Source organism: Strongylocentrotus purpuratus, unplaced genomic scaffold (assembly GCF_000002235.5).
Source record: "Strongylocentrotus purpuratus isolate Spur 01 unplaced genomic scaffold, Spur_5.0 spur5_scaffold_7, whole genome shotgun sequence".
Lineage (NCBI taxonomy): Eukaryota > Metazoa > Echinodermata > Echinoidea > Camarodonta > Strongylocentrotidae > Strongylocentrotus > Strongylocentrotus purpuratus.
In genome coordinates, this window is record NW_022145613.1 from 15,552,506 (window position 1) to 15,580,328 (window position 27,823).

Sequence of the window (27,823 nt, forward strand, 5' to 3'; positions counted from 1 at the left end):
ATATTTCCTCCCATCCACTTTAATGAGAACTATTAACACAGAAAGATTTGATTGCGTATTGAAAGCTCTATTATCTATATACATATATATATATATATATAATCAACAATTCATCAATGCAAAATACCGAAGCTCAAGATTAAACATAATTAACGTCTTAAAATTAAAGTGTTAAATTCCACTTATTTGGTATAAATAATTTCTGTGAATACAAAACATATGTGCACAATAAGTAAACTTACATGACTTTGATCCCCAATGGTCCTTAAGAAATCAAATTTAGCTTCTTAGCAATCATTCATATTGTCTTCTGCATTTATCAATTGTCTGTGTATTCTAAAACGATGTGTTCTATATATCATTATCAAACACACACAGTTTCACCAACGAAAAGACATTTCAAAACCTGATTTTATGTTATCTTCCAAAGTTCATTATTGTGAAGAGATATATGAAAGCTCATTGTACCTTAATTGTTTACATATTCTTCAGATTACATGGCGTAACGAAAATAATCCTACTAAATGTAATACAAAATCTAGATTTTATTTAGTATACATGCGTAACTACACTGCAGCAGCGATTAACCTTTAACACGCTTATAATTTGATATTCATTAGACAGAATAATTATATCAATATATCTGTACAGTACATAAACGAGACACTGTTACATTGTTCCATTGTAAAGATAAATTCAAATCAATTATTGGTAAAATTACCCTTTCGAATAAAACTATTCACACATCTCGTAAATTTAAAATATGCTCATCATAACAATATCTAAAACCAAATCCTGTTTGAAATAAAGATTTAGGGTACTAAATTCATGAATTAATAGCTGCTCAAATATTTTATCCACAACAAATAAAGACAAACATATATGAAAGGTGTCTTCTACAATATGCGCTCAAATTAAAAAAAGAAAGAAATAATGCAGTAAACGTAGACACAACTTTTTATGTTTATTAAACTATTTTTTTTAAAAGAAATCTTTTCCCCTTTCATTTGTTCTCTTGTTTCAGCATTTATCATGTTTATGGCACTCTGTTTTGTGTTTCAGACACTGGATACTGATAGTTTATTGACGCTTTTTTAAAATTAGTGGTTTTGTAGGTTGTTTCCATAAGACACATACATTTTGTATACTTTTATCCCGCACAATATAGTGGCGGGTTCTTAAAGAAAGATAATTATTTAAAAGAAAGAAAAGGAAAGAAATCCACTTCATAAATTCACTTCAAGCAAGATTATTAAGTCAATTGAAATATCTTACCTCGTATGCATTAAATATAGAATGAGCGAATTTTTCTAAGAATAGATGAATACCTACCACATCTGATTATGATAATTGTTGTCAGCGTATATTTTCAGTAAAGATAAATTTCATACAAATATCTGACTTTCGTTTCACTTCAAATAATTCTTTTTTTCTCGTCGATGTTCATCAACTGAATCAATTAACGAATTGATTACTTCAAACATGTCAGTCAAAAGATCAAAGGCACAACATTGATATATCTTAAGGTAAAGATATACATCGCTAATCAAATACTTTCCACTACATTTCAGGCAACTAGATAAAGGCTACTTATTTTCAAGGTAATAGTGATACAGAATCAACATTCAAATTCAAAACATCAACAAACGATTCTAATCCATATTCGTGTGTCTTGGAGAAGGCTTATTTTATTGATCAAGCATAATTATGGTTATTGCTTGTTATTCCCTATGTAAGCATTTGCATGTCGGGGGGTAATTGCTAATTCTATAAATACGACCCATTTTCTTAACACATTTAAGCAACCATCCCGTCAGGTTTGGTCGGTATAGCAGCTGCTTGTTGGTTGTATGTGGCACCCAGAGCTTGGTTGTATGTGGCACCAGGAGCCTGGTTGTACGGGGCACCAGGAGCTTGGTTGTAGGGAGCTGGAGCAACAGGCTGGCCAGCAAGGGGATACGCCTGCTGAACGTTGTATGCGGGAGGGGACTGAGCGATTCCCGCCGGCTGAGTGTACTGGCCTGTGTAGAGACAATGGGAATTTAAGGAATTAGTAGTATACTTTCCCTTCTACTCCAATAAATCGCGATGAATAAACCGATTGTAAAGAGCAGAGTTACATTAAAATTTAAAGAGAGTGAACCAAAGTTGAATCACCTTATCATTAGTAGTGCGTATTCATAAAAATATAGCGCATCAATCTTAGAATAATAACAATAAATGTGAAGTATTGAAAACCTTATCATTCAAACTATAAAAATCGTTGCCAACCTTGTCTACATGTATGTGGACAAGTCTAAAAGTATTATGTCCGATACGCTACCGACCACATTTCAAAGACTGAACTATACCAACAGATAGTAACAAGTTGATATTTTTTTTAGCCGGGATCTAACCAGTTCTGAAGGTGAATTGATAGTTCTTAGTGTTTATCGTGTTTTTAAAATTCCATAATGCTTAGAAACATATGGGACATGGAATTAAACTTGCCCATATTTTACAAAAATGTTGCATTTGGATCAAAGAGGTTTTCCCAAATTAAGTATAATCCCCCAGCACACATTAACACGATCGTTAGGTAAATAACTCAATGACCATAGGTAAATGTGTCTATCTTTAAAATTCAGTGTGAGTGATTATTAATCTTACTGATGACGAGAATTTCTTTTCAGGACAGTTTAAACGGATCCTGAAATTAAGTATTTATCATTTCAGCTGGTGACCATTTCAAATATTAATATTTAATTTAGCTCTGTGATATTCCTAGTATCACGGTCTATACTTTCTATCGCTTGAATTCCTCTATAAAGTATTTAATGACAAGATCATGTTTGTTATTGAGTATATTTAGATAAGAGTTGAAGAAGAACAAAAAAAAAAAAATCGTTATTCACATACCGGTCGTCACAACCATCGGTTGATTCTGTTGGGTATACTGCAAAGGAAATTGAAACAATTGAAATAAATGTAAGATAAAAACCAAACACTACTACTACTACTACTAATAATAATATACCCTGTCTACTTTGGTATAGTTTAAATTACATTAGATCAACGAATACGCTGTTGGACAGCATTATTCTAGCTTCCCTCCAGCTCCTGTAGCGTGTATCGGGTGATCGTGGCAAGGAATAAATTCTATTAGGTATCAATTATTTCAGCTTGATTGAGAGTACCAAACGTATATTTATGTCTTGCCACATACCATTGGTGCCATACAAGGGCACTCATATCAATCTGCAAGTAATGTCCTTTGGCAGTATTAAATGTCTGTTGCGCTATGTGGGGGCTCGAACCTACGACCTTCCTGTATTCGAAGCTCCAGTGAAGTCATACTACTTGATTGATATACTCAATACTGGAAACAGCAACAGCAAATAAATTTCTACCTATCTTCCCTCTTAGATAAGGTCTAGATTAAATATCTGGTAAAAGGAGCGTCTCTGCAAAGCTTTGGACCCGGGTTATAAGGGGATGATGTTGACAAAATTGTGCAAGTAAGCTGACATATACTGACAAGCAGAACACAACAACAACAACAAAAGAAACCCGGTCATCCAAAGCTATATTTCTAACGAGCAGAAACAGAATAAAACAAGGTCATTACTTTTTCATTAATTAAAATTTCCTGATAAAATGATAATGAGTAGGGGCTGGTATACGCCATTGCAACCTCCAACTCCACTCAAAATTGATGTTTTTTTTTCCTAAGAAGCTTTTCTTAAACCAAAGGAGAGGAAATTTACCTTTAGCGGAAATATATTGGAATATGCTCCAAGTATACGTGGTTGGATAACTCTCTATAGACAATGGATTCCACCATATGAGCGTGTATTTTCTACTCCAAAGGAAAAACAATGTGACTCTCCGCAAAAGAGAGTGCCTGTCCACTCCTTTACATTTAGAGAGAGAGAGAGAGAGAGAGAGAGAGAGAGATAGGGGGGGGGGGGGGTTGATGATTACTCACCACAGTGGTGGTGGTTAGTGAAGACGAGTTGCCACAACTCATGCCACCACAACAGAAGGCTGAAGCCACAATGGCTACAATCATCTCGATCAGTCCAAGAATGGCCAATAGAGAGTCAGATGCGATACTTGCCTCCTGTTAATCAAAGTCGGATAGTTTATTTATTTATCTATTTATTTATTTATTGATGAAATATTCGTTACAAAGCAAACCAGCCAATATTGATCGGGTTTATCGGCTCTATGTGTGTGATTTCTGATCAGAAGAAAATCAAAGCAAAGTGTGCAAAGCTTACATCTTTGGATCTGTGTTTAATCATCGTATAGGGGTATCCCAACCGGAAAAATATAATAGATCAACATTTCGGTGCCCATTCGACTTCAAGCAATACTTTATTTAAGCTTTGAACGATACGGGATCATACACGATTTTATCAAAGAGAGTTTCTTACTGGTCATCCAATTTCGTTGAAAATAACTGTTACGAGTAACAGTTTTCTTAAACATTGAATATGTAGTAAAATGAACAGTTGTCAGTTGTAGATTATGAGTTGTGGGCATCCTCAAATTAATTACTTAATGGACTGAAAAGCACAAAACGAAAATGAGAGGATAACAATCAATAATAAACCATATTGTAATATTCATTTCATGGAAGAGGGTAAAGGAAATGCCTTCCAACTTTAAGGGAAAATATAGTGAATATACATACCCGTAACCCTGGTTCATTGTAGCCAGAGGAATAATCGCTACTGATGATTCCTGCCCCAATGCTACCAACAATCATCTGACCAAAGGCAACATTTGCCGTGATGATACACATCGTAAGATAGCCGATGATCTAAGAAAAAAAGAAAGTTTTTTTTTAGATAACTCTTTGAAAAAAATAACACAACCAAAACAAATTAATAGAGTATAATATATTGGCGGATGTATCATTTAATGGTTGTAACAAATGTGGTTGCTATACTGTTGAGTGACACTATCATTCCCTCAGCCTCGATTAAACAAGTTTTTAACTGGCCTTGGAACAAATTGAGTGTGTGGTTCGGCTGGGTGGGTGCACGTGCGTGTTTGTGTGTGCGGTCGGTCGCTGTATACATAAGAACCCTCGATTTACAATATAAACATGTTTATCAAAAGGGGGTATGGGCAGGGGCGTCACTAGAGAGGGGGTTGCTGTGTGGTCCCGAAACCCCCTCCCCCACCACCACTTTAATCAGGATATTGTCGTTAAATTGCGTTGCTGTCGGGAAAATGAGAAAAGGGGGAGGGAAAAAACGGAGGAGAGAAAGAAAAAAAAAAGGAAAGGGAAATAAAGAAAATGAAGGAAAGAGAAGAGAAGAAAGAAAGAGAAGGAAAAAAAAAGAATACAGAAAGGAGAGGACAAAATGGAAAATAAAAAAGAGGAAACGAATGATAAAAAAGAAAAGAAAGAAAAGAGAGAAAAGGAAAAAAAGGGGGAAAAAAGAAGAAGGAAAAACAAAAAGTAAGAGAGAGAGAGAGAGAGAGGGAGGAGGGGAGAGGGGAGGGGTTGTTGTTGGACGGAGTCATCTCGTCGAGGGAGCAAGAAAGATACGCATAGATTTGTTGCTGTGTCGAATCAGCTATATTCTCGCTCAATCCTCTATATCAGTTCAGAAGTTTGGACTAGGTGAGATGTATGAATAATGTCGATCGGCCGGCGAATTATTTTTTCCTATGATTATGAACTGTTACACACCATTGCCAATTGTCATTGTCATTGTCAACCTTACTACATGTATAATATCAGCAAAAGAAAAAAAAGGGATTCAAGGATCTCCCCAATCGAGCTGCGAACCCGGGATATATTTGTGTACAGACGCAGCGTCTTCCCGATCGCGCCACACCAAATATTTGCTGATCCTAGTTGTATAGATAGTTCGTATGAAAATTAGCACCCGGCCCCAGGTTTATAGGGTTAATTATGTACATATGTATTTGTCAGTAATTGGTGGCTAGTTTTGTCGGCAATCGGTGAACTCTAAACCACCTCCCCCCCATCCACTGAAAAAGGTCAAGCGATGCCCTTGCGTATGATTAATGATTATATATTTCTAAATGAGACTAAAGGAATACAAACACATACATACCACACAAGTGTTCTTCTGCATCGAACATATTCCTAAGATACCGGTAGGAATGTAGAACTAGGGGAGGAAAATAAGCAATCGTCATTAAAATCAAAATTACAAAAGAAAACTGTATATTAATGTACATTGGACCTCCATCTTGATTACTCTATTGTTTATTTCATAGCAATTGTGTGTGGGGTGTGATCACGTCTAAAATCGTAATGTAATGCTCGCACATTTCAAAAGGTGCTGGGCTTGACTTTTCAAGACATAGTGATAGTGTTAATCATGTATGAAAACAATTGCATACCCAAGAGACCACAAAAATGGTGACTTGCCCAGGCCCGGATCCACAGTGCTGACACTACCCCCCCTCAACGGAACGAAAATAATGGTCTGCGCGAATTTCAAATTTCCGGGGGCAAAGAAAAATAAAATATTACACTCAGTCACTACCCCCCCCCCTCCTCCCCACTGAGCGAAATATTAGTCGGCGCGATTTTCAAATATCAGCCCCCCTCCCCTTCTCGGCAAATCCTGGAACCGCCACTGTACTTACCAGAACACTGGCCCAAATTCCCATGGCGATAGGGCCTACACGGGTGATGAGGACCAACTCGGCAATGGCGACGACGATGCTCCCAATGCCGAGGAAGAGCTGAATCCAACCAGTCGCTCTCCCGGCAGCTCCGTTGAATTTCTGCGACACGCCACTCGATGAGTTAGGGTTCTGCACCGTATTGGCAAAGCTGACTGGAGCGGGCTGGTTGACGTAGACAGTCTGGCCCGGGACTCCGGGCTGGGTGGGATAAGACGTGGCCTGCATGTCAGAGGTAACTTGCTGTATAGGGTTAAGAAGGTTTGGCAAAAACTGAACATGAGTTTTGAAGAACGATGGTAGGGTTAAAAATACATTTATGGTAGCAATTTCAGGACTGTAGGACAGTTGTCCCGCTGGACTATACCACCTCCTCACAACATTGACAAGTGAGAAAGGAGGCGAGAATCCCAGCATGCAAGGGTGTCGATTTGTATCCGTGGTTGGGGGGGGGGGGATGATAGGTGCCAACATATTTTCGGCAATGGATCTAAGCAACCAAGAAATGGAAGCGTGTGGCAAGTTGCACCCCTCCCAAGCGCGTAGCCAGGATTTCATTTTAGGGGGCGGCAGTGAGCACGCGAAGCGCGGAAGCTTTGACGTTTCACTATTAGAGAGAGAAGACGATTCGTTGGACCGTTTTCGACTCTTAATCCTTGTGTGAATCAAGTTCCCCTTCCTCCGCGCGTAGCGCGCAAGCTCTGACATTTCACGTTTCAGTTTTTACGTTTCATTAAATTATCAGTAAAAGAAGACGATTCGTTGTATCGTGTAGTTTGACGTTTCATTTGATTATTTCTCTTAATCCACGTCTGAATTCAGTTGCTCCCCTAACAGCTTTGCCCTTTTCATTAAATTATTAGAAAAAGAAGACGATTCGTTGTACTGTTCTCTATATTAATCCTTGTCTGAATTCAGTTTCCCCACTGAAAATAAGTTGTGACACAAATAAGTTGTGACATAATAATCTTTCTCCAAAAATTAAAAATGTTTAGGAAATATCAGGAATTAAAATGAGTGAAAAAAAATAATAATTAAGATACAATAACGTGAATTTAAAAAAAAGGTGAGTGGAAACAACATAACAACTAGTGAACTATTTTATAAGTCATACTTATGTCCGAAAATCTTCCTCCTTGTCTCCGATCTCATCACGAAATCGTCACAGAGTTCATTTATGTTTACACTGTCCAGGATTGGCTGATGTGCATTGCAGATTGCTACTTTTGCGCTTCGCGTTTAACATTTAGCTCGTTGCTTTTTGACGCTGCGTCTTTGCATTTGGCGCACTGCATTTCTATGATGCCGTTGGTTGAACAAATTGAATAAATTAATCAATTCCTGATGAAGCCGTATGAGCGAGAATTCAATTTATTCTTGTCTCATATACGGTTGTCTTATTTACTTCGTATATATGTATGTATTATGAAAATGAGATAGCAAAATGTGTATATTGATGGTCATCTTGCGAGTAATAACCATTAACTACTCTCATCGGGCTCTCATCATTAATTTTTCTCTTCATTTTTTTTTCTTTGATGGTGAATTATTGGGGGGGGGGGATGATTGTACAGGCCACCCCCCCCACCTGAAATATTGGGGGGGGGGGGGATATATCCCCCATCCCCCCCCCCCGGATCGACACCCATGCCAGTATGTACAAGTTTGTGTTAGGTATTCCTAATGAGCAATGCAATACATTGATTGATTGATTGAACTAGTTCATTAATTATTAAGAAAAGGAATTCACAATAGCAGCCAAAGGCTGTAAAAACCGAATTTACAAAAGGTTAAACATTACATTGCATGAATACAATATTCTGAAAAAACACTCTAAAAATAAACAATAAACAATAATCAACATGGAAATAAAAAAACACTGGGAAATGAGAAGGACAGACGGGACGAAGCTTGAGATAGAAGAAGAGGAAGAAAAAACAACGTAAAGTAATCGAAAGAATCACAGAACAATTACAATTCAAATTCATTGGCAGTACATTTACATTATAAGGTTTAGAGACAAGATTGGATCAACATTGAATTTCAGAATAAAAACTTAATTTCACCTATGAGAGATATCAATTGGAACACAAAAAACCTTGCATGATAGTAAATACAAGTATTACAATTTCAATAATTAAATTCCACACACTAAGAATCTTGCTCTACGATTGGTGAAAAGTAAATCACGTGATGACAGATAGTTCGTCCACCATTCATTGGAGAAGACAAGTTTATTGCACTGTGTAGATAGTAGTACTATCTACACAGTGCAACGCACTTTAATTGTATACGTTGCGTATTGCTCTCCTCTTTAAGCGCGTTTAGTGTTTATAGTACGCGAACTTTGGTCACGCGCGAACTATGGTCAAACCTCCATACTGCATGTACTGTACGTATCGTACACCGTTTGCTAGCTTTTAATTGATGACTTGTTGCTCTAAAACGACTGAAGCAATGAAATGTTTCCGATGTGGAATATAAAGCAAATAATCATCTTTTGGTTTCAGGCGATGGCAAACTATCACTTCCTCGCCGATCTGAACGAATACGCTATCTTTCCTCAGCTTCGCTTCGTAAAGATAACTACATCCACATCGCCTCGGAAGTGATAGTTTGTCCCATCACCTTCACTAACGGTAGTTATTTGCTTACTATTGCAACTTATAAGTTATATAATTATACATCAAGCGTTTGGCATAAATGATGTCAAAAACACATCAGACCTCTATATATGCAGGAATGAGAAACACAAAGAACCAGAAATCAGATGTATATCGATAGAGTGCATCAATATTACATAAGTACAATTGTGTGGACAGTACTACATGACAATGCTCTTTATAAGATGGGTAGAAGAATCCCTGCAATCTGATTGGTAAATTACCGTTTAATTAATTTACTGGATGCACGTGATATCAACACGATTATGGATATCGGAATCGATAGCACCGATATCTGGTTAATCATTATGTATGATTCGCCACGCGAACTCTGTTATTTGTCTGTTTCATGTTGTCATCTTATGTTTTCTTGTGTTCTTTTCCTTTTATTTCCTTTTCTTTTTTTTCTTTTTTTCAAATATGGGTTCTCGAATATTTGTAGTAGTCTCATGTATTTATACATATTCTTTTTCTTTCTTAGTTTCCTTTCTGGTAGGGAAGAGGGTCGTGAAGTTGTTTCATTAAAAATATTAATTTGCCAAGAGATGATCCCTTTATCTGCAAGGTCGGAATTTATAGAGGGTCCCAGCTCATATATAGATAAGGGTTTATTTCAACAACAAAAAAGATGGATAATAAAGGGAACTTGTTTTCATGTAACTATCTTACACTAAACGTGAGGGGAATTAGAGATAGAAGCAAACGAGAAAAAATGTTTAATTGGTTTAGGACAAAGTCTATAGATATAATATACTTACCAGAAACATACAGTACACCTGATATCGAAAAGAAATGGCAATTGGAGTGGGGCGGGAATTGTATCTTTAGTCATGGTACAAGCCACAGTAGAGGAGTTTTGGTATTAATAAATAGTAAGTTAGACATTGAAATTAGCGACACTTGTGCAGACATAAATGGAAGATATTTATTGATTAGATGTAATATACAAGGTCAGAAGATGTTGCTAGGAAATGTTTATTTTCCTACTGGAAATAACGAAGGGGAGCAAATAAAATGTTTAATGGATTTAAGGGAGTTGTTGTATAGAAACAATTCAGAAGGGAACCCAGTAGTTCTTGGAGGTGATTTTAATGTTATTAGAGACAAGAACTTAGATTATTTTGGACAAGTTACAAAGAAGCAATCAAAATTCAGTAGCAAATTAGAAGAATTCATGGATGAATTTAAATTAAGAGATGTATGGAGAAATAAAAATAAAGATAAAAAACAATATACTTATAGACAAGGGAATCCATTTATGCAAAGCCGTTTGGATTATTTCATTATATCAGAGAATTTAGAACAGATAACATCCAAATGTGACATTATTCCCTCCTTAGCACCCGACCATTCAGCTGTTAATTTGGTTCTGCATGATAGAACGTCTAGACAAATTCAGGGTAAAAGGGGTTATTGGAAGTTCAATAATAGCTTGGTAAATGATAGAGACTATGTTTTAAAGATGAAGGAAGAAATACAGACTTTAAAGAACAAAATGTTATCTGAGATAAAAGACAAGAGAGTATTATGGGACTATATCAAAATGGAAATACGCAGGTTTACAACTAAATTTTCAAAGGAAAGGGCAAGGGAAAGGAAGGAAAAAATAGAAAAGCTAGAAAAAGAAATTGAAGACTTGGAAGAGAATCTACTATCAATCAATAATGTACATTATAAAGATATCCTTGAACAACTGAAAATTAAGAAACAACAACTAAGAGTATTTTATGACTATATTAATGAAGGTTTAAAAATACGATCAAGGGCCTCTTGGTATGAATGTGGAGAGAAGAATACAGCATTTTTTAAACAGCTCATGGAAGCAAATAGAAAGAAAAGTGTAATACAGAAATTAAACGTAAACGGAAAGATTGTTACTAAGGAAAAAGAAATTGTCGAGGGAATAAAACAGTTTTACAGTCAGTTGTATAAAAAAATAGAAGTTGTACTAGATGGAGGTTTAGAATTTTTCCCTAGTAACATGCCAAAATTGAACGAGACCTTAAGGGGTTTAGGTGAAGAAAAGATAGTAGAAAGGGAATGTATAGAAATATTAAAAAATATGAAATTAAATAAATCACCAGGAAATGATGGCTTAAGTGTAGAGTTTTATCTTAAATTTTGGCCGGTAATTGGAGATCTAATCCTTGCATCTTTTAATGAAGCCTTTAATCATGGAGAACTATCGGCCTCTCAGAGACAAGCAGTTATTACCTTGATACATACAAAAGATAAAGATTCAGACTTTATTAAGAATTACAGACCGATTTCTCTTTTAAATGTGGATTATAAAATTTTAACAAAGATACTTTCAAAGAGATTGCAAGAAATTTTACCTGATATTGTATCTTCTGATCAACTTGGATATGTTAAGAATAGAAACATTGGAGAAGCCATAAGAATAATAGATGACATGATTTTTCATACTTCTTTTTATAAGGAAAATGCTTTTTTGATGGCCTTAGATTTTGAAAAGGCATTCGACTCTGTTTCTCATTGTTTTCTATACAAAGTGTTAAATTCATTTGGTTTTGGACCATTGTTTTGTAAATGGGTGAATATACTTTATACTAATACTGAAAGTTGTGTTATGAATGGAAACGCATCAACAGGTTATTTTAAAGTTGAAAGAGGAATTAGACAAGGAGACCCATTATCTCCATACCTGTTCATTTTATGCATTGAAATTTTAGCTCATACGATTAGAAACAATCAATTGGTAAAAGGAATTTGTTTTGGAAATACAGAAATAAAGCAAGTATTATATGCTGATGATATAACACTCTTCATCAAAGATATGAGTTCAGTTAAGGAAATAGAACACGTTTTAGAAGGTTTTTATAAAATATCAGGATTAAAGTTAAACAAGGATAAGACATATATTCTGCCCCTGGGCCCACAGGTGTCTAATAACACATTTCCGTTTGGGAAACTTGTAGATGCTGTTAAAATATTAGGTGTTTATTTTTCAGTTCATGTAGATATCAAGGAAAAAATGAATTATAAGGAAATATTGAGCAAAATTAAAAAACTACTGACGTGGTGGAAACAGCGTGACCTAACTTTAATGGGTAAAATTCAATTGATGAAAGTATATGGATACTCTAAATTGACATATGTAACATCACTAATGCCAGTTCCAGAGTGGGTATACAAAGAAATGGAAGTAATATGTTTTGATTTTTTGTGGAGAGGTAAAGATAAAATTAAAAGAAGTACAATGATGTTAGACTATCAGCAGGGTGGGCTCAAAATGATGAATTTTAGGTTGTTTGTAAAAGCACAAAGAATAATGTGGATAAAAAGGCTTGTAACAGGAACTCATGATATCAAGTGGAAACAATACTTTAAATATTTAATGAGACCGATAGGAGGTAATTTAATATTTTATTGCAATTATTGGAGAGATACAGTGAAACTTATGTTACCTTCCTTTTATCAGAATCTTCTGAAAGCATGGATAGATATGAAAGAATATGTTAAAACAGAAGAGAGATACAAAGGGAATGAAATATTGTATAATAATAATTTTATTCAACTAGAAGGTCAAACCTTATTTGAGGAAACTTTGTTTTTGAAAAATATATATCGAATTCATCACATTTGTGAAGAAAATGGAGAATTGAAACCTGAAGCTCATTTTATAATGTTAGGTTTGAGCAGAGTGGAAATTGATAAAGTAAAACAAATTTATAAAGTAGCCCCTTATGAATGGAAACAGAATGTTCAATTCAATTCAATTCAAGTTTATTTTTCATTTCCACAGAAATCAGAACAATATTTCATTAAAACAAAACAAAAAATTGAACAAGATAACATGTGAATAATATCATTTACAAATACTTAAACTGCATATAATCAAAATTTGAATAACATAATACAAAAAAAATTGATATTTTCTATGGAAATGGAGGGACCCATTAAAAAGTGGATACTTGTAGATTATGGGTCCCTCAAAATAACAAAGTAGCATTACACAAATTAGCTTATACAGAACAAAAAACACAAATATATTAATATAAAAGTTTGCTCTTTGTTTTAAAAATAAAAAAATAAAAAAAAATAAAGTAGAGACAATGACAAGCCCGCGAAGACAGAACAGTAACAAGTAGAGACAATGTAAGACAGAGAAAGACATTCAATAACAAAAAAAAAAAAAAAAAAAAAAAAAAAAAAAAAAAAAAAAAAAAAAAAAAAAAAAAAAAAAAAAAAAAAAAAAACGAATATACAGCACAGACGTGGACGTAACATTTCCAAAACAACAAATCAGTTATTCTACATTCCGTATACTATTGTCAATACAAATCAGATTATCAGTAAAAAGTAAGACCGTATAAATCGATAACTGCGCATATAATTATTAAAGAGAAAATAAGGGGAAAGTATGCGCGTATTCTCCTCAAAATGACCAAGACAATGATGCATCGTGTATAATGTGTAAGTATTAGTGTGTGTGTGTGGGTGTCAGGGGGGGGGGGGTAAATCAAACTAATTTACTTTATATTTTAAGAACAAAAATATTTTTAATCTTTTCTTAAATTCATATAATGAAGGGGCATTTTTCAATGAATCAGTAAAGGAATTCCACAAATTTGGGCCATCATAGATAAAAGTGTTTTTAGCGAAGGAAGTTCGAAGTAATGGCAAATGGTACTCTTCCGATTGTCTAGTTGAATGTTGATGAAAAGAGCGATTTTTTAAAAACATAGTCTTAAAAAATTTTGGCAGCAAATCATTAGTATTTTTATACATAAATTGACCTAATTGAAGCAAATACAAATCTTTTACTTTCAAAATATTATTATCATAAAACAACGGATTAGTGTGTGCACGAAAATCTGCCTGGGAAATAATTCTAACTGCTCTCTTCTGTAACAATAAAAGTTTGTCTAAAATGTTCTGATGAGCGTTACCCCATGCGAGTAAGCCATAATTCAGATAAGGTAATGTTAAGGATGAATATAATGTTAATAATGCTGAAGATGGGAGTTGTGTTTTAAGTCTATTTAATATACCAATATTTCTCGAAATTTTTTTAGAAATGTTATCGACATGAACTTTCCATGAAAGCTTATTATCAATTATTACACCTAGAAATTTAGAATGTGTAACCTTTTCCAAATGAGTGTCATCAAAAACTAAATCAGTTGGCAAAGAATCTATTGAATTACTAAAAAGAATATATTTAGTCTTTTGTAAATTTAAAGACAGCCTATTAGCTCGGATCCATTGAATAATTTTTTCTAATTCAAAATTTACAATTTCAACAAGAGTATTTGGATTTGTATGTGAAAAGAACAAATTTGTATCATCAGCAAATGATATAAAAGACGCCATATCTGATGATCTATAAAAATCATTAATATAAATAATAAACAAAAGCGGGCCCAGCAAACTACCTTGAGGAACCCCACAATTAATATTTCGTAATTCAGAAGTGTGACCATCCAGAAATACAAACTGTTTCCTATCGGAAAGGTAACTCCTGAACCACTCCAAGGCCTTCCCACGTATACCATAATGAGAAAGTTTATGAAGCAAAATATCGTGGTTGATCGTGTCGAAGGCCTTGGAGAAGTCCAGGAGTATTCCAACCATATGATAAGAGGAGTCGAGAGCATGAGCTACCTTTTCAACAAGTGATAATAATGCATGACTCGTGCTATGTTTCTCTCTAAATCCAAATTGGGAATCACAAAAAATATTATGAACTTTCAAAAAAGCAACTGTTCTTTTATGTATAAGTTTTTCTAAAACCTTCGAAAGAGATGATAATAAAGATATCGGGCGATAATTATTTACATCTTGCTTATCACCCTTCTTAAATAGTGGAATAACTTTTGCAATTTTCATAACATTAGGTACTTCTCCATTCAAGAAAGACAAATTAAAGATATGAACCAATGGATCTACAATGAAAGGTATTATCCCTTTTAAAATAAAGTTATTAATATTATCAACACCAGAACTTTTCTTGTTTTTCAAATGAGAAACAATATCTATTATTTCAAATCTATGAGCTGGAACAAAGAAAATAGAATTTGTATTTGGGGCGTTTAAAAAATCTGTGAAAGATTTTTTTGATTGTGGTATATTTTGTGCTAACGTCTCACCAATCGAAGAAAAGTGTTTATTAAAAATATTTACAATCATATCAGAATCATCGATCACTTCATTATCCCTTTTAATTTTAATAATATCATTTTTATTATGGACCAAATTCATAGCCTGTTTAAGAATTTTCCAAGTATTCTGCATATCATGTTTATAAAACTCTAAGCGATTCACGAAATAATTCTTCTTTTCAAAACGCAAAATTCTAATCAAAGCATTCTTATACGAAGTATATTTACTTTTAGTTCTATCTGTAAGATTTGCTTTATACTTATAGTACAACTTATTCTTTTTATTAATACATCTTAGAAGAGATTTCGAAATCCAGGGAAGTCTAGGGGTAATTTTATAATTATTTACTTTATCTCTTTGTAAGGGAATACATGTATCTAACTCTTCATTCAGAATATCTAAAAAATTATTATACGAACTATTAACATCATCAGTGTTATAAACACTTGACCAATCTGCGTGCTCTAAACTGGCTCCTAGTCTTGCTATATTCTCTGGGGAAGCTCGACGTCTTAATGGACGAGGCCGTCCACCGTGGACTGAATTTGAAAGAGTAAACTGAGTAAAAATGGGATAATGATCAGATATATCAGAAAGTATAATGTATGAATCAGGATGTGGAATGACATTACTAAAGATATTATCAATCAATGTAGCAGAATTATTAGTTACACGAGTGGGCTTAGAAATAAGTGGGAAGAATGAATTTGATAAAAATATTTCCAAAAAATCATGACATAAATTATCAGTATCATATTTTAATAAATTGATATTGAAGTCACCCATTATAAAGCAATCTTTATTAATCATTACCGAATTATTCAAAATATCAGTTAGGGACGATAAAAAATCTAAAGTATTACTACTTGGGGGTCGATAAACTACACCAATTATTACATTCTTCCGACCTGGCAATAAGATTTCAATAAACAAGGATTCCAAGATATTGTTCATTATAGTAATATCATTACAAACATTGTAAGAATAATTTTTTGAAACATATAAACCAACACCTCCTCCAAGTTTTTCCTTCCTACTACTAAAAATAAAATCATGTTCATGTAGGGCAAATGGTGGGTTAGGATCTGTGGTTAACCAAGTCTCGGTAAGCCCAATTATAGAGGGAAAACATTGGGACGAATTATCTAAGAGGAATTGAAAATCATCAAAATGTTTATTAATACTTCTAATATTTAAATGGAATAAAGAAAATGTATCTTTATTAATATTATTATTACACATAAAGTCTTTGAATTGATGGTTAGTAATGTACTCAGTTAGAGAATTGGCGATAGTCTCATCATATCGATCATCACGAAGAGAATTAAACGCTAAGTTATTATGTAACGTATCCATTTAGAGTTTGACCACAAAAGGATTGCGTAACAAAATAGTAGTATAATATACAATAATGCGCAGTATCTAAAATGGAAGTTTCAAATTTAGTTAGAAAAAGAGAATCGGTCTGTATGGACAACATTGTGATATAAAAATGGAAATTAAGTATAGACAAGAAAAAATACACAAGTAAACATATACAAACAAAAGACGAACATTTAACAGATATGAATATATTACAAGAAATCTCCGCAGGCTTGGAGAACAAACGATAAACATCCGCAAAATCGTAACAAAGCATTACAAAGCAAAACAACACTATCTTGAACTCCCTGATATAGATAAAGAAGTTCGAAATAGATTATCAATGTAGACTAGTCATAATTATAATTATACGCAACAAAAGAGTGAATATAACAGAAATAATAATGAAAATTACTTTCATTTTTTAGAAAATACATATACAAAAAAACCAAAAAAAAGAATAAACGTCATTATTAAATACTTATTTATTTAGACCTCATGCGATTGCGCATCGTGGCAGACCGTGAGCAAAGCATCCTGAGGGCAAGAAAAAATATTTTAAAAAAATATATAGACAAACAGCAACAACAAAAGCATGCTGCCTCATCAAATTACTCTGCCCGGTAAGCCACGAGACGCCACCGTACTAAAACAAAAACAAAAAACAAAAAAAATGTTACAAGCTCCAATATCAAAATTATTTAGAATAAGGCGAAAACAGGAAATGTAAGTCAGCATTCAAAAGACATTTGAGTGAGAAAAGATGGGGTATAAAAGAGCTGAGAATGGCAAAGTCAACGAAGCATAAACCGCGGGATAAAAGAAGGGGGGGGGGGGGTGATTAAACAATGAGGATTTTTAAGGACCAAAGATCATCTTTAAAAAGAAGGGCTATTAAAACAGAATTTTGGTTACGTTCATTAAATTACTAACGAAATATAAATAAAGGAATAAGAATACCTTAAGAGCATGCATACTGAATGTTGAAAGGAAAACGAACAGGGTATATGGGTTCAGAGCCAAGAAAATAGTGTCAGCGCAAAAACTTATTTGAAGCGTGATCTGTAAACAGACAATAACACTAACCTCTCAACTCCGAACCCAAACACTCGATGATAGTGTTTATTCATGCTTGAAAGTCCATGACATCAGAGATGCTAATTCCACAGAACAATCATTACACCAAAAAGTAGGACGCGAAAACCCCAAATAGTCCTAGACAGCCGAACAAAAAGCCTCTGTCATAAGAGAAAGCAATCTACTAATTTGAAAAGCATTCCCAAAATTTCATTCCAGTGAAAGTGAAAAGCCAGTATTCACAATCCCAAGCGCACGGCAGAAAAAAAGGTTATTTTATGTTTAAGCTTTCTCTCATGAGAAGACACCCGGCTCAGCCGTCTAAAACATTCCTGCCATACATTACCCAACCTGCCATGCATTACCCAACCTCCAATGCCCGGGGGGGGGGGGGGGGGTGGAATCACTGAATATTTGAACCTGGCATAGAAACGCTCAAATTAGGATAAACAAGATAAATGCAAACATAGTAAATCAATGAAAATTGGGTAGTTCAAAGAATTGAACATTTTGCGTTACAATTAAAATAGATGAACTCCTAACAAGCACGATATGGACCGTATGATGTATTAACCATGAACAATTATTATGAATAAAACATTTTAAACAAAGCATTAGAGAACGCTTTTAAAACACCATTATAAAGGTCAATAAACCAATAAGCATCAATTAACACAGTGGATTGTATGGGTACAAACTGCTCAGTTTAGACCCCAAAAACCCGATGGTAGCGTAAATTCATGCTTGCTACTGTAGTGCATGCTTCATGAAACTAGAATTCGAAGTGTGTGTTAAGGGGGCAGGGGAGAGGGGGGGGGGGGGGGGGGATATTACCATCATTGAATACTTGAACCATGCATAGAACACCTATATTGGGATAAATGAAAAAGTGCAAATTTGGGTAAATCGGTAAATTTATCCTTTGCACAACATTTATTTTATATTATATAGATCTATAATATTATGAATTTGTCTTGTTTAAATCAAATCATGAGAAATGTAAATATAATAACTGCTTTATTTGCGAAAAATATCAACATTCAGAATTCCAAATTCAAAACAGCTCACAGAACATTTCTGTTCGTTGGATCTGATCTTGTCAAATGCCTGTCATTTGCAAACTTATCAAATTCAAAATATCAGTTCACACACTTCATATTGAATTCAACCAGATATTTGACATTTAGTGACTTTTTGAATGACTTTTTGTTCATTAAACCAATGTTTAAAACAAAAACAACAAAAAAACAAACAAACAAACAAATCCAGATAAATTTAAATATAATGAACTCATATCAGTTCACAGACTTCACATTCACTTTAACAAAACAAAAGTTTATAGGTCACTCGGTCCATTTTGTTTGTTAAGTGAAATCTTGTCATTTGCCGGTCATTTGCAGGCTTAACAAAAACATTCACAACCAGTTCCCAAACTTCACATTGAATTAAACATTTTTATTCATCATTCAGTCCATTTCTGTTCCTTAGATCAATTTATCAATGTTTTCCAAAACAAGTTATGATGAATGTAAATGTAATAAAATGGATTTTCTTTAGCAAATATGCCAAAATTTTAAAATTCAAAACAGTTCATATCTTCACATTCAAATTTAAACTTACCAAAAAGTAATTCACTCCATTTCTATTCGTTAAGATCAGAGATCTTTTCGTTTGCAAAACTATCAAAATTCAAACAGTTTACAATCTCACATTCCATTTAACTAAAACAACATTGTATATCATTCAGTCCATTACTGTTCAGTAGATCAATGTTTTCTTTAAGATTCAGTTCATCAAAACAAAAGGGTGTTAATTTAAATCATTATTTTTTCCAATAACAACTTTGAATTAAAGTCCATAACACAATTAAGATACATGAATGATTACTTATCTTCCCAGTTTGTCCATTTAGGTTGAGGTCCTGTCCCAGATGCTGGCTTCCTTGTTTGAATGAAAACTTTAGTCCCGTTGATACGGATTCTTGTGGACAGGTTGCGTTCCTTGCGTAGCGTGTAGGCCACTGCAGCAAGTCGTCCACGCTCTCGTTTCATGGGGGGCGGGAGGTCAGTTCTGATGGTGACGCGGGCGAACTGCTGGCCCGGTGCGGTCGTCTGGCCGGACATCACAGTCACCTGGTCGGGTGCGGTCGTCTGGCCGGACATCACAGTTGCCTGGGGGGTGGGGTGAGTGGGGTGCTGGCTCATGGCGGGTAAGTCAGCTGGCTTGGGGCGTTGTCTACGAGATTGCTCGAATGCGTTCAAAACACGATCGCGATCTGCCATGCTTACAAATCGGATGATTATGGGGCGGATTGCAGGTTGATTACTGGCTCCATGCTGAGGGGCGGGGAGACGGTGCGCGTTGACCAGGGCTATCTTCAAAGCTTCGCTTTTTGTGATTCTCATGAAATGAACGAAAATATCATGAACTGTTGAATAAATGTTCTCATTATTGCCCCGTTCCCCAACTCCATAAACTAGGAGGTTTTGTTTTCTCTGGTGCATTTCAAGAAGAATAATTTTGTCCTCTATTTCCTTACTTTTAGCGTCGATCTCTTCCTTCAGTTTAGGTAGTGTTTCCTTTTCTACTTTCTCGATCTTAGATGAGTTGAAATTCACTGTCTCCTTTAAATCAGTGATCGATTTCTTCGTTTCTGCTATATCAGCCCCAATAGCATCAAAACGATGGTTCATTTCTGTAGAAAGTTGGGCGAATAGCTCTTTCATTTCGCTGATAACACTAAGGCCACTTCCAGCCGTGTCGCTATCTTGAGCAGGGCTGGGCGTGGTCGCGGGAATCGCGGGTTCTGGTGTCACGTGACTTTTCCCGCCAGGGCCCTCGGTGCGTGCTATGGGCTGCGTTTGGGGTCCGGTAGTAGATGTCGAGGTCGAATTTTTGGCGTTTGGAAGAATTGGTGGTCTTGCATCGATCCCTGATGTCGATTTCGAAGAAGAAGCAGACATTTTCTTAGATTGTCTCAGCGGAAAAGATTTCGAAGGATGCCTCAAGTTATAAGATTTCTCACTCATCTCTCAAAATCTATTTCACATAGTCAGTGTGTACGAAGTGCGGGAGCTCAAAAAATACGTGCGTCACCTACGAATGCATTGTACGAAATCAAACCTTTATGTTCAACCTTTAAGAAAAGCAATTCACACTGGCTTTAGTTTAGAATTTATTTTTTCAAAGAAAGTGTTTACATTTGAAGATTTAACTGCAAAAATGGTATATAAGAGTCAAATTAAAAAGAATGTAGAAACAAACTCGGCAGGCGGCAATTTAATGACACTTTACAATATTCCAAGAAAAGAAGTAGAAAAGATATATGTTCAACCAAGGATGTGTACCTTAAGTAGTAAACTGCGAGAATTTCAGTTCAAATTATTGCATAATATTTTATATACAAATCATCATTTACATAGATTCAGGTTCCATGAAAATGGTTTGTGCTCATTTTGCAAAAATTTTGAAGAAACTTATCAACATATATTCTTTGAATGTAATACAATAAAGGAAGTCTGGGGGAAATGTGGAGATAGACTTAATTTACCAATTTTGAAGAAATTATCCTGGAAAGAAATTCATATAGGAATAGATGACACTACATTTAAAACAGAGCAATTATTGAACCACATTTTAATTTTGACTAAATATATGATTTTCCACAGTAGAGAGAAGGGAAACCCTCCAAAAGCAAAAGAAATAGAATATAGATTGTTGGAAAATAGAAATGAAGAGAAAAAACTTTCAATGGAAAGAGACACACTTTCAATTCATTTAAGGAAATGGGAAGCTTTGGAAAGTTTAGAATAAATGTTTTCAGTTTTTTTTTCTTTTTTTCTCAATACACAACTTCCTGACCCTCCCTCTCTTCTCTTTTTTTTTTTTTTTTTTTTTTGCTCGTTCTATGTTAGCGTGTGTTTTGTATACTGTTGTACATGTTATGTGTTTAAATGTTGTGTGGGGTGGGGGGGGGGGGTAGTAGGTGTTTTGTAGCTTTTTCCCTTTTTTATATATATAATTTTTTTTTTTTGTCTCCAAAGGAAAATGAAGAGGTGTAACTTTTGTATGTAAATGTAAAAGATCATTGGTAAATTTATAAAGAACTATGTTAAATTATTTTGTTATTTTGTATCCAATGTATTATGTTATAAATGTACAATTTTCTTTGAGAGAAACGAATAAAAACCTATGAAAAAAAAAAAAAAAAAAAAAAAAAATAAATATCTAGATTGTTGACATTTCGAACGTCAGCTGATAGCCAGCTGATATCTGCGGCGCAAGATGGCGAGTCGCGGCGGCGATTTGACTTTCCGGCTTCTGTCAGAGGAAGAATTAGCTAAATTGTTTGGTGATTCCGATGCGGCCAGCACGAAAAGATCAATAAAGTACGGATTCTCTAAGTTGGAAAAGTTTGCGCAGACAAAGGGAGTCAATTTAGGAGACATTTCAACGCCAGAATTGGACGAACTTTTATCATCGTTCTATGCCAGTGTACGTAAGACTGACGGTGAGTTATATACGAAGAAGTCTCTTCAATACCTTCGCTATAGCATACAACGCCACTTTTTGGATAACTGTAGTACTTTGGATATCTGTAGCAAATTGCAATTTCCAGTGAGCACACGTATGTTAAGGCTGTGTTGGTGAAACTGAAGCGAAAGGGGCTGGGAAGCACCACACATAAAGCCTCAATTTCTGTGCTTGACATGAACAAGATCCAGACCTCTTCAGAGTTGGATTGCACCTCCCCAAAAGGCTTGCACAACAAAGTGTTTATAGATTTAATGACCTTCTTTTGCAATAGAGGTCGTGAGAATGTACGTTCGAAGTGACTGATTTTATGATCTTCACCGATGAAGATGGACTGCGGTATGTAACGAAACGTGACCAGCTCACAAAAAACCACAGAGAGAATGACGATGAAACGACCGGAGGATATATGTACGAAATTCCAGGCAGTGACCGATGCCCTGTGAAGTCATTTAAAATTTATGTTTCTAAACTGCATCCATCTTGTGAATGGTTTTGGCAAAAACCAAAAGCTAGTCAACCGCACGATGGAAATGAGCCATTGTACTGCAACAGCCCGGTTGGTGTCAATACACTCTCAAACAAGATGAAGAAAATCTCCACCGCTGCCGGATGTAGTGAAGTCTACACTAATCACTGCCTGTGTGCAACGTGTGTCACGTTACTCGACAAAGCTGGTTTTCAGTCAAGGGACATCATGGCTGTGAGTGGGCATCGCAACGAAAGTTCCATCAAGATCTACAGCAAGACAAGTGATGGCCGAAAACAGGAGATGAGCAGTGTAATTGGAAAACAGATGTCCTATGCTCCTGCTACATGTTCAACCGTAGCACTAGCACCACCTCCTTCTACTACTAGCTACCGTAGCACCAGCACCACCTCCTCCTACTACCCCTCTCATGCCATAGGCATTAGCACAAACTCCGCAACCTCGTGCTCCACTCTCATTGTCTCTGTCATCAGAGAACAATATGCGTGCCACCAGTCACAACTTTAGCTTTAGTGACTGTGTAGTACACATTCACAATAACTAGACTGTAATACAGACACAGTGTAAATATGTTCAGTGTTCATCATTTTTCCTATTCAGCGTTCATCATGTTTGTTGTTAGCATTGATTCTTCTACTTGTCTTCACAATTTTCATATTTAAGGTAAGTCATTACATTTTTTTTCTTCATCCATTGCACTAAAATTTAAAAATTATGCAAATTTAAGCAAATTTCTAAATGCATTTTCTAATCATGCGAAAGCATGATTTGGCTATGGCCAAATCATGCTTTCGGGTAATACCGGAAAGCATGATTTGGCCATGCATCCGGTAAATGTGTAAAATAACAACATTTTGTATTTTTGACAATTTTTTGGGCGCCATCTTATAAAACAGATGATGTACAGGTTAATTCGTGGGTCGGTGGAATTGTGTGCACGCGGTACCTTTGAATTTGGTCTAAAACCCACTCGACTGCGCCTCGTTGGTTCCAACCATTCAAAGGTATCTTGTGCACACAATCCCTACCGACGCACTCAAACCTGTGCATCATTTGTATAATGACAACTTTTTCTTCTTTTAAAATAACTCTCCGGTAAACTACCCCAGATAACTACTCCTAGCACGAGTAGCTTTAGGTCAATAACTCCCTGGTTAAATTATATATCCCGGACAAGTAACCCTACGATTAGAAACCTTTCGTTAATCGTCTCCTGGTTAATTTAAATACCCCCGATGAACTACCCCTATAGGACAAATATTACCGTTAACAATAACTCTGCGTGCTACTACCCCTACAAACAATAGGCCTACCAGTAGAATAATTGATTAATAACCCAATTAATTTTATCCTCAGACCAGATTTTGTCTTTTTATTTTATTTCAAGTCCAATAGTTATTTAGGTAATAGAGAGAATACATTTGTTTGAAACAGCGGTGGGCGATTCGCCCCCGTGAGCTCCATAATCGCCCCCATTTCGACACTCCTAATTATGAATTACAATGACATTGTAAGATCCTTAGTTGTAGGACAAATACAAGGACATTCCCGCAGTGACGTCAAATGCGATATCAAGCCACGTGACAGTATTACCTGTTTACGAGGGGCGTAGCCCAGCAGGCGTGAGATCTGTGAGAAATGCATGGTTATTATGCTTTGTGATCAATATAGAAATTTTCTGAAAAATCGGAGGCTGGATTATTAATAAGTAGAGGTGTATTCATGTTTTGAAAGGCTACGAACTATTATGTTAGTTGGGTTAGAGTGGTCCTTTAACTCTTTTATCCGACCCACATTTGTTTCAATATACCCTTTTGATCTTGCCGGCCGAAAAAGCTCTAATTGTAGCTGCCTTCTAACTTGTTGATTTTCTTTTAGATTGATTGCTTATACTTGAAGTGACTTTGAACCGCAGTGTCGTGGGAGGGGAGGGGTAGGCAAGAAATGTTGTGAGAAGGAGAAGTTCACAAATATTAGTGGAGTGTTTTGTTTGGTATTGATGTTGGAAATTTGATACCATCTGCATAATTATGGAGAGGGGGTGTTTAAAGGTGGCATTTGTACAGGGTTAAGAACCTGGGGGTATATGAACTATGTATCCCAAAGATAAAGACTGCCCCCTTCCCTTCTGTTCTTCTGTCCTCCCCCACACACTTTCCGTCTATCTCTCTTTCTCTTTCTGTATCTTTGTTTTTCAGTCTCTATTTTTCCTGTCTTCCATTGTCCATGTATTTCTCTCTATCTGATAAGCTATTCCCGTTTGGAAAATATGTATCACAACTACATATTCTGAGATTTTCATGGTCGCAGCTACCATTGTACGGCCGTAGTCGCGAAATTGATCAAAATTTACCGGGAGCACTGGTAAATTTTTATATTTAATTTTTCTCGAAAGCAGGAGAGTTTTAGGGGGTAAATTTTCTAGTGCTTATGATACATCCATGCACAGGGGCATCCGAAGATATCAAAATTGTAAAGAATCACTATCCACCCAATTTTCAAAATTTCCCAAAACTTTGTATTTCATTCAAGTCGAATTCGACACAAGGATCAATTGTTTTACTATAGTAATTTGTTTATACGAAAAAAGAAATTCAATGCAATTGAATTATTCTTGTTATTCCCTCTTTCTTTCAACTGATCAATTCTAATAAATAATAAGTAAGAATACGAATCTGCAACATATAAAAAGAATTTAAATCATCACTAGCACACAATGGAACACTCCTGTGCGGAAATGTCAACAAAAGATGAAATGTTATCATCTCTAATTATAGCATATGGCGTCATAGCGCATTGCCATCGTAGTATGACGTATGCATGCAATCGCGACTTGAAAGATGGCGCATATTTACTTGCATGCGATGTGTAACTGTAGGTTTATTAGGCGATGAAGGACCTTGCCACCACCATATATTAAGACAAAATAATGTTCTTTTCATATTCTTTCATCTGTCGCTTTTAATTGTTATTTCAAAGTATATATTTCTTTTGTTCGTATTCATTTTGATTGTATTATTCTTGTTTTATTTCTGTTTCCTTTTCCTTTAATATCATTTCGTTTTAATATATTGTTATACTTGAACGTCTATACACGGCCTTCAATGTTTTAAAGCAGCTACTTTCTCGGTGATGATTAGTAAGACAAAATTTAAACCCAACAAGACATTCTAAATTGATCGGCTACAAAAACTGTCAGTGCTTTAATTATTGTACCCCTCTTCTTCGTACATTTCATAATGTCAAACAAGTTGATATGTCGAATAAATAATATTAACATAATATAAATATTTCCAAACCGCTCTGTTTGACATCAAATGTATTTTAAGGCGCCTAAATAACTAGTTATACATTCATAAATTATAACTAATAAATTACAGGCGATACATTTCCAGTCGAAGCTTTGGTAATTGATGATTTAAATATGTATCTAATTTTACAATATTAGTAGGACTGAGTTAACATAAACAAATTTAGCGTGAGCATGGTTGAGGATAGATGATCTCCGGTTCAGAATAATGTGTAAAAAGGGAAGGATAATTTGAAAGACCAAGATGTCCACAAATCCCCGTAACTCTACTTATCTGTAACCACGGGGAGGTCACTACCAATCATACACCTAAGTCGATATATTTTAACATATATTGATGTCCGAATAATATAAACAACATATAAAAACAACAATAATGAGTTGAAAGGTAAACGGATTTTTTTTTCGTGTACAGTACGGAAAATGGAACATGGTTATTGTTAAATAGAAATCTCTCTTACAAAACTAAACCCAACCATACATAATGAAAGGATGGCCGAAATGGTGCTGATATAACTCTGTACTGGACAATTTAAACGAAATGTCATGGCAACGGATTATCATTTAGTCTAGCACTAGCATGTTAAACAGTCCCAATGGAGTGAGTATTATTTTCAGTAAAATTTAATGCTTACATGGTTCCAAATCTTCATAATGATCTGGAATACATGAGTATACCTATTTTATTCAGTAATTACAGAGGTTTCAAGATTTGCAAGCCTAACCTACACAATGACCCTTCTGAACTTACCCATCATAAAAATATAAAAAATAATTCCCATAATGCTTAATAATACAATTAAACATTTCCAAAACTCATGGGAAGCACATACGGTTATTATGACTCCTTTTTTGATATTGCGTACTTTCTGTAAATTCTCCTTGATCAGAGTCATATAGAAATGGGAAGAACCACACCTGCAGTACAAGGTTCGCATCCTCCCCATTAACGTAACTGTGTTCCTAATTTTTCCAATAAGCCTACATACATGTACCCATCAACAAAATGGCGAATTAAATTAGAATTATAAATGGGAATGATCTCATGATTTGAATCATATCAGCGGTAAGATAATACGACACATCAGTCATATTCCAGTCAAAAACAAAAATCGAAATAGATTTAGGTGGGACTATCATGCGAACGGAAACAAAATCAGATGAAACTTACCTTTGGTGTCTGTTTAAAATGTCTCCCTCAAACCAAGTCCTTTTCGGATTCTGTATAATCGCACACACTGCAGCAGTTATTATAATACTGCGAGCGGTATTTACAGGAGAAAAACGGATCCCTGTTGTGGATGGTTTGAGTGCTTTGATACTGACGTATTCAAGCAAATATTTGATAAAATGGAATGCATGGGGGTAATGATGAATAAACATTGGACGGATGATCATTGTTGCGGGCGCTTGACCAGCGGTAAATTCATTTTGAAAAACATATTTAAATATGATTCCAGATATATCTTTTTAATCCCCTTTGATTTGATTTCAAAATCAGAAGGTAGGGGTATTTTAATTGATTACCCCTACGTCAAAGTTCATGAATGTGAATGTATGAAGGGTTGCAATCGCTGATCTTCTCGAGACCCCTCCCTCTCT

The 27,823-nt window shown here is 35.2% G+C and overlaps 1 protein-coding gene across 1 annotated transcript; it reads right to left on the reverse strand.

The window, feature by feature from the left end:
- Positions 1–1,093: 1,093 nt before the first annotated feature.
- LOC100890055 lies at positions 1,094–27,516 on the reverse strand. The gene is made up of 7 exons (XM_003729927.3): positions 27,393–27,516; positions 6,622–6,903; positions 6,081–6,137; positions 4,679–4,807; positions 3,968–4,102; positions 2,899–2,935; positions 1,094–2,021 (listed from the first exon to the last, which is right to left on the reverse strand). The coding sequence occupies exons 2-7, from the start codon at positions 6,886–6,888 to the stop codon at positions 1,798–1,800; spliced, it is 849 nt and encodes a 282-aa protein (XP_003729975.2). The 5' UTR covers positions 6,889–6,903; positions 27,393–27,516; the 3' UTR covers positions 1,094–1,797.
- Positions 27,517–27,823: the final 307 nt, after the last annotated feature.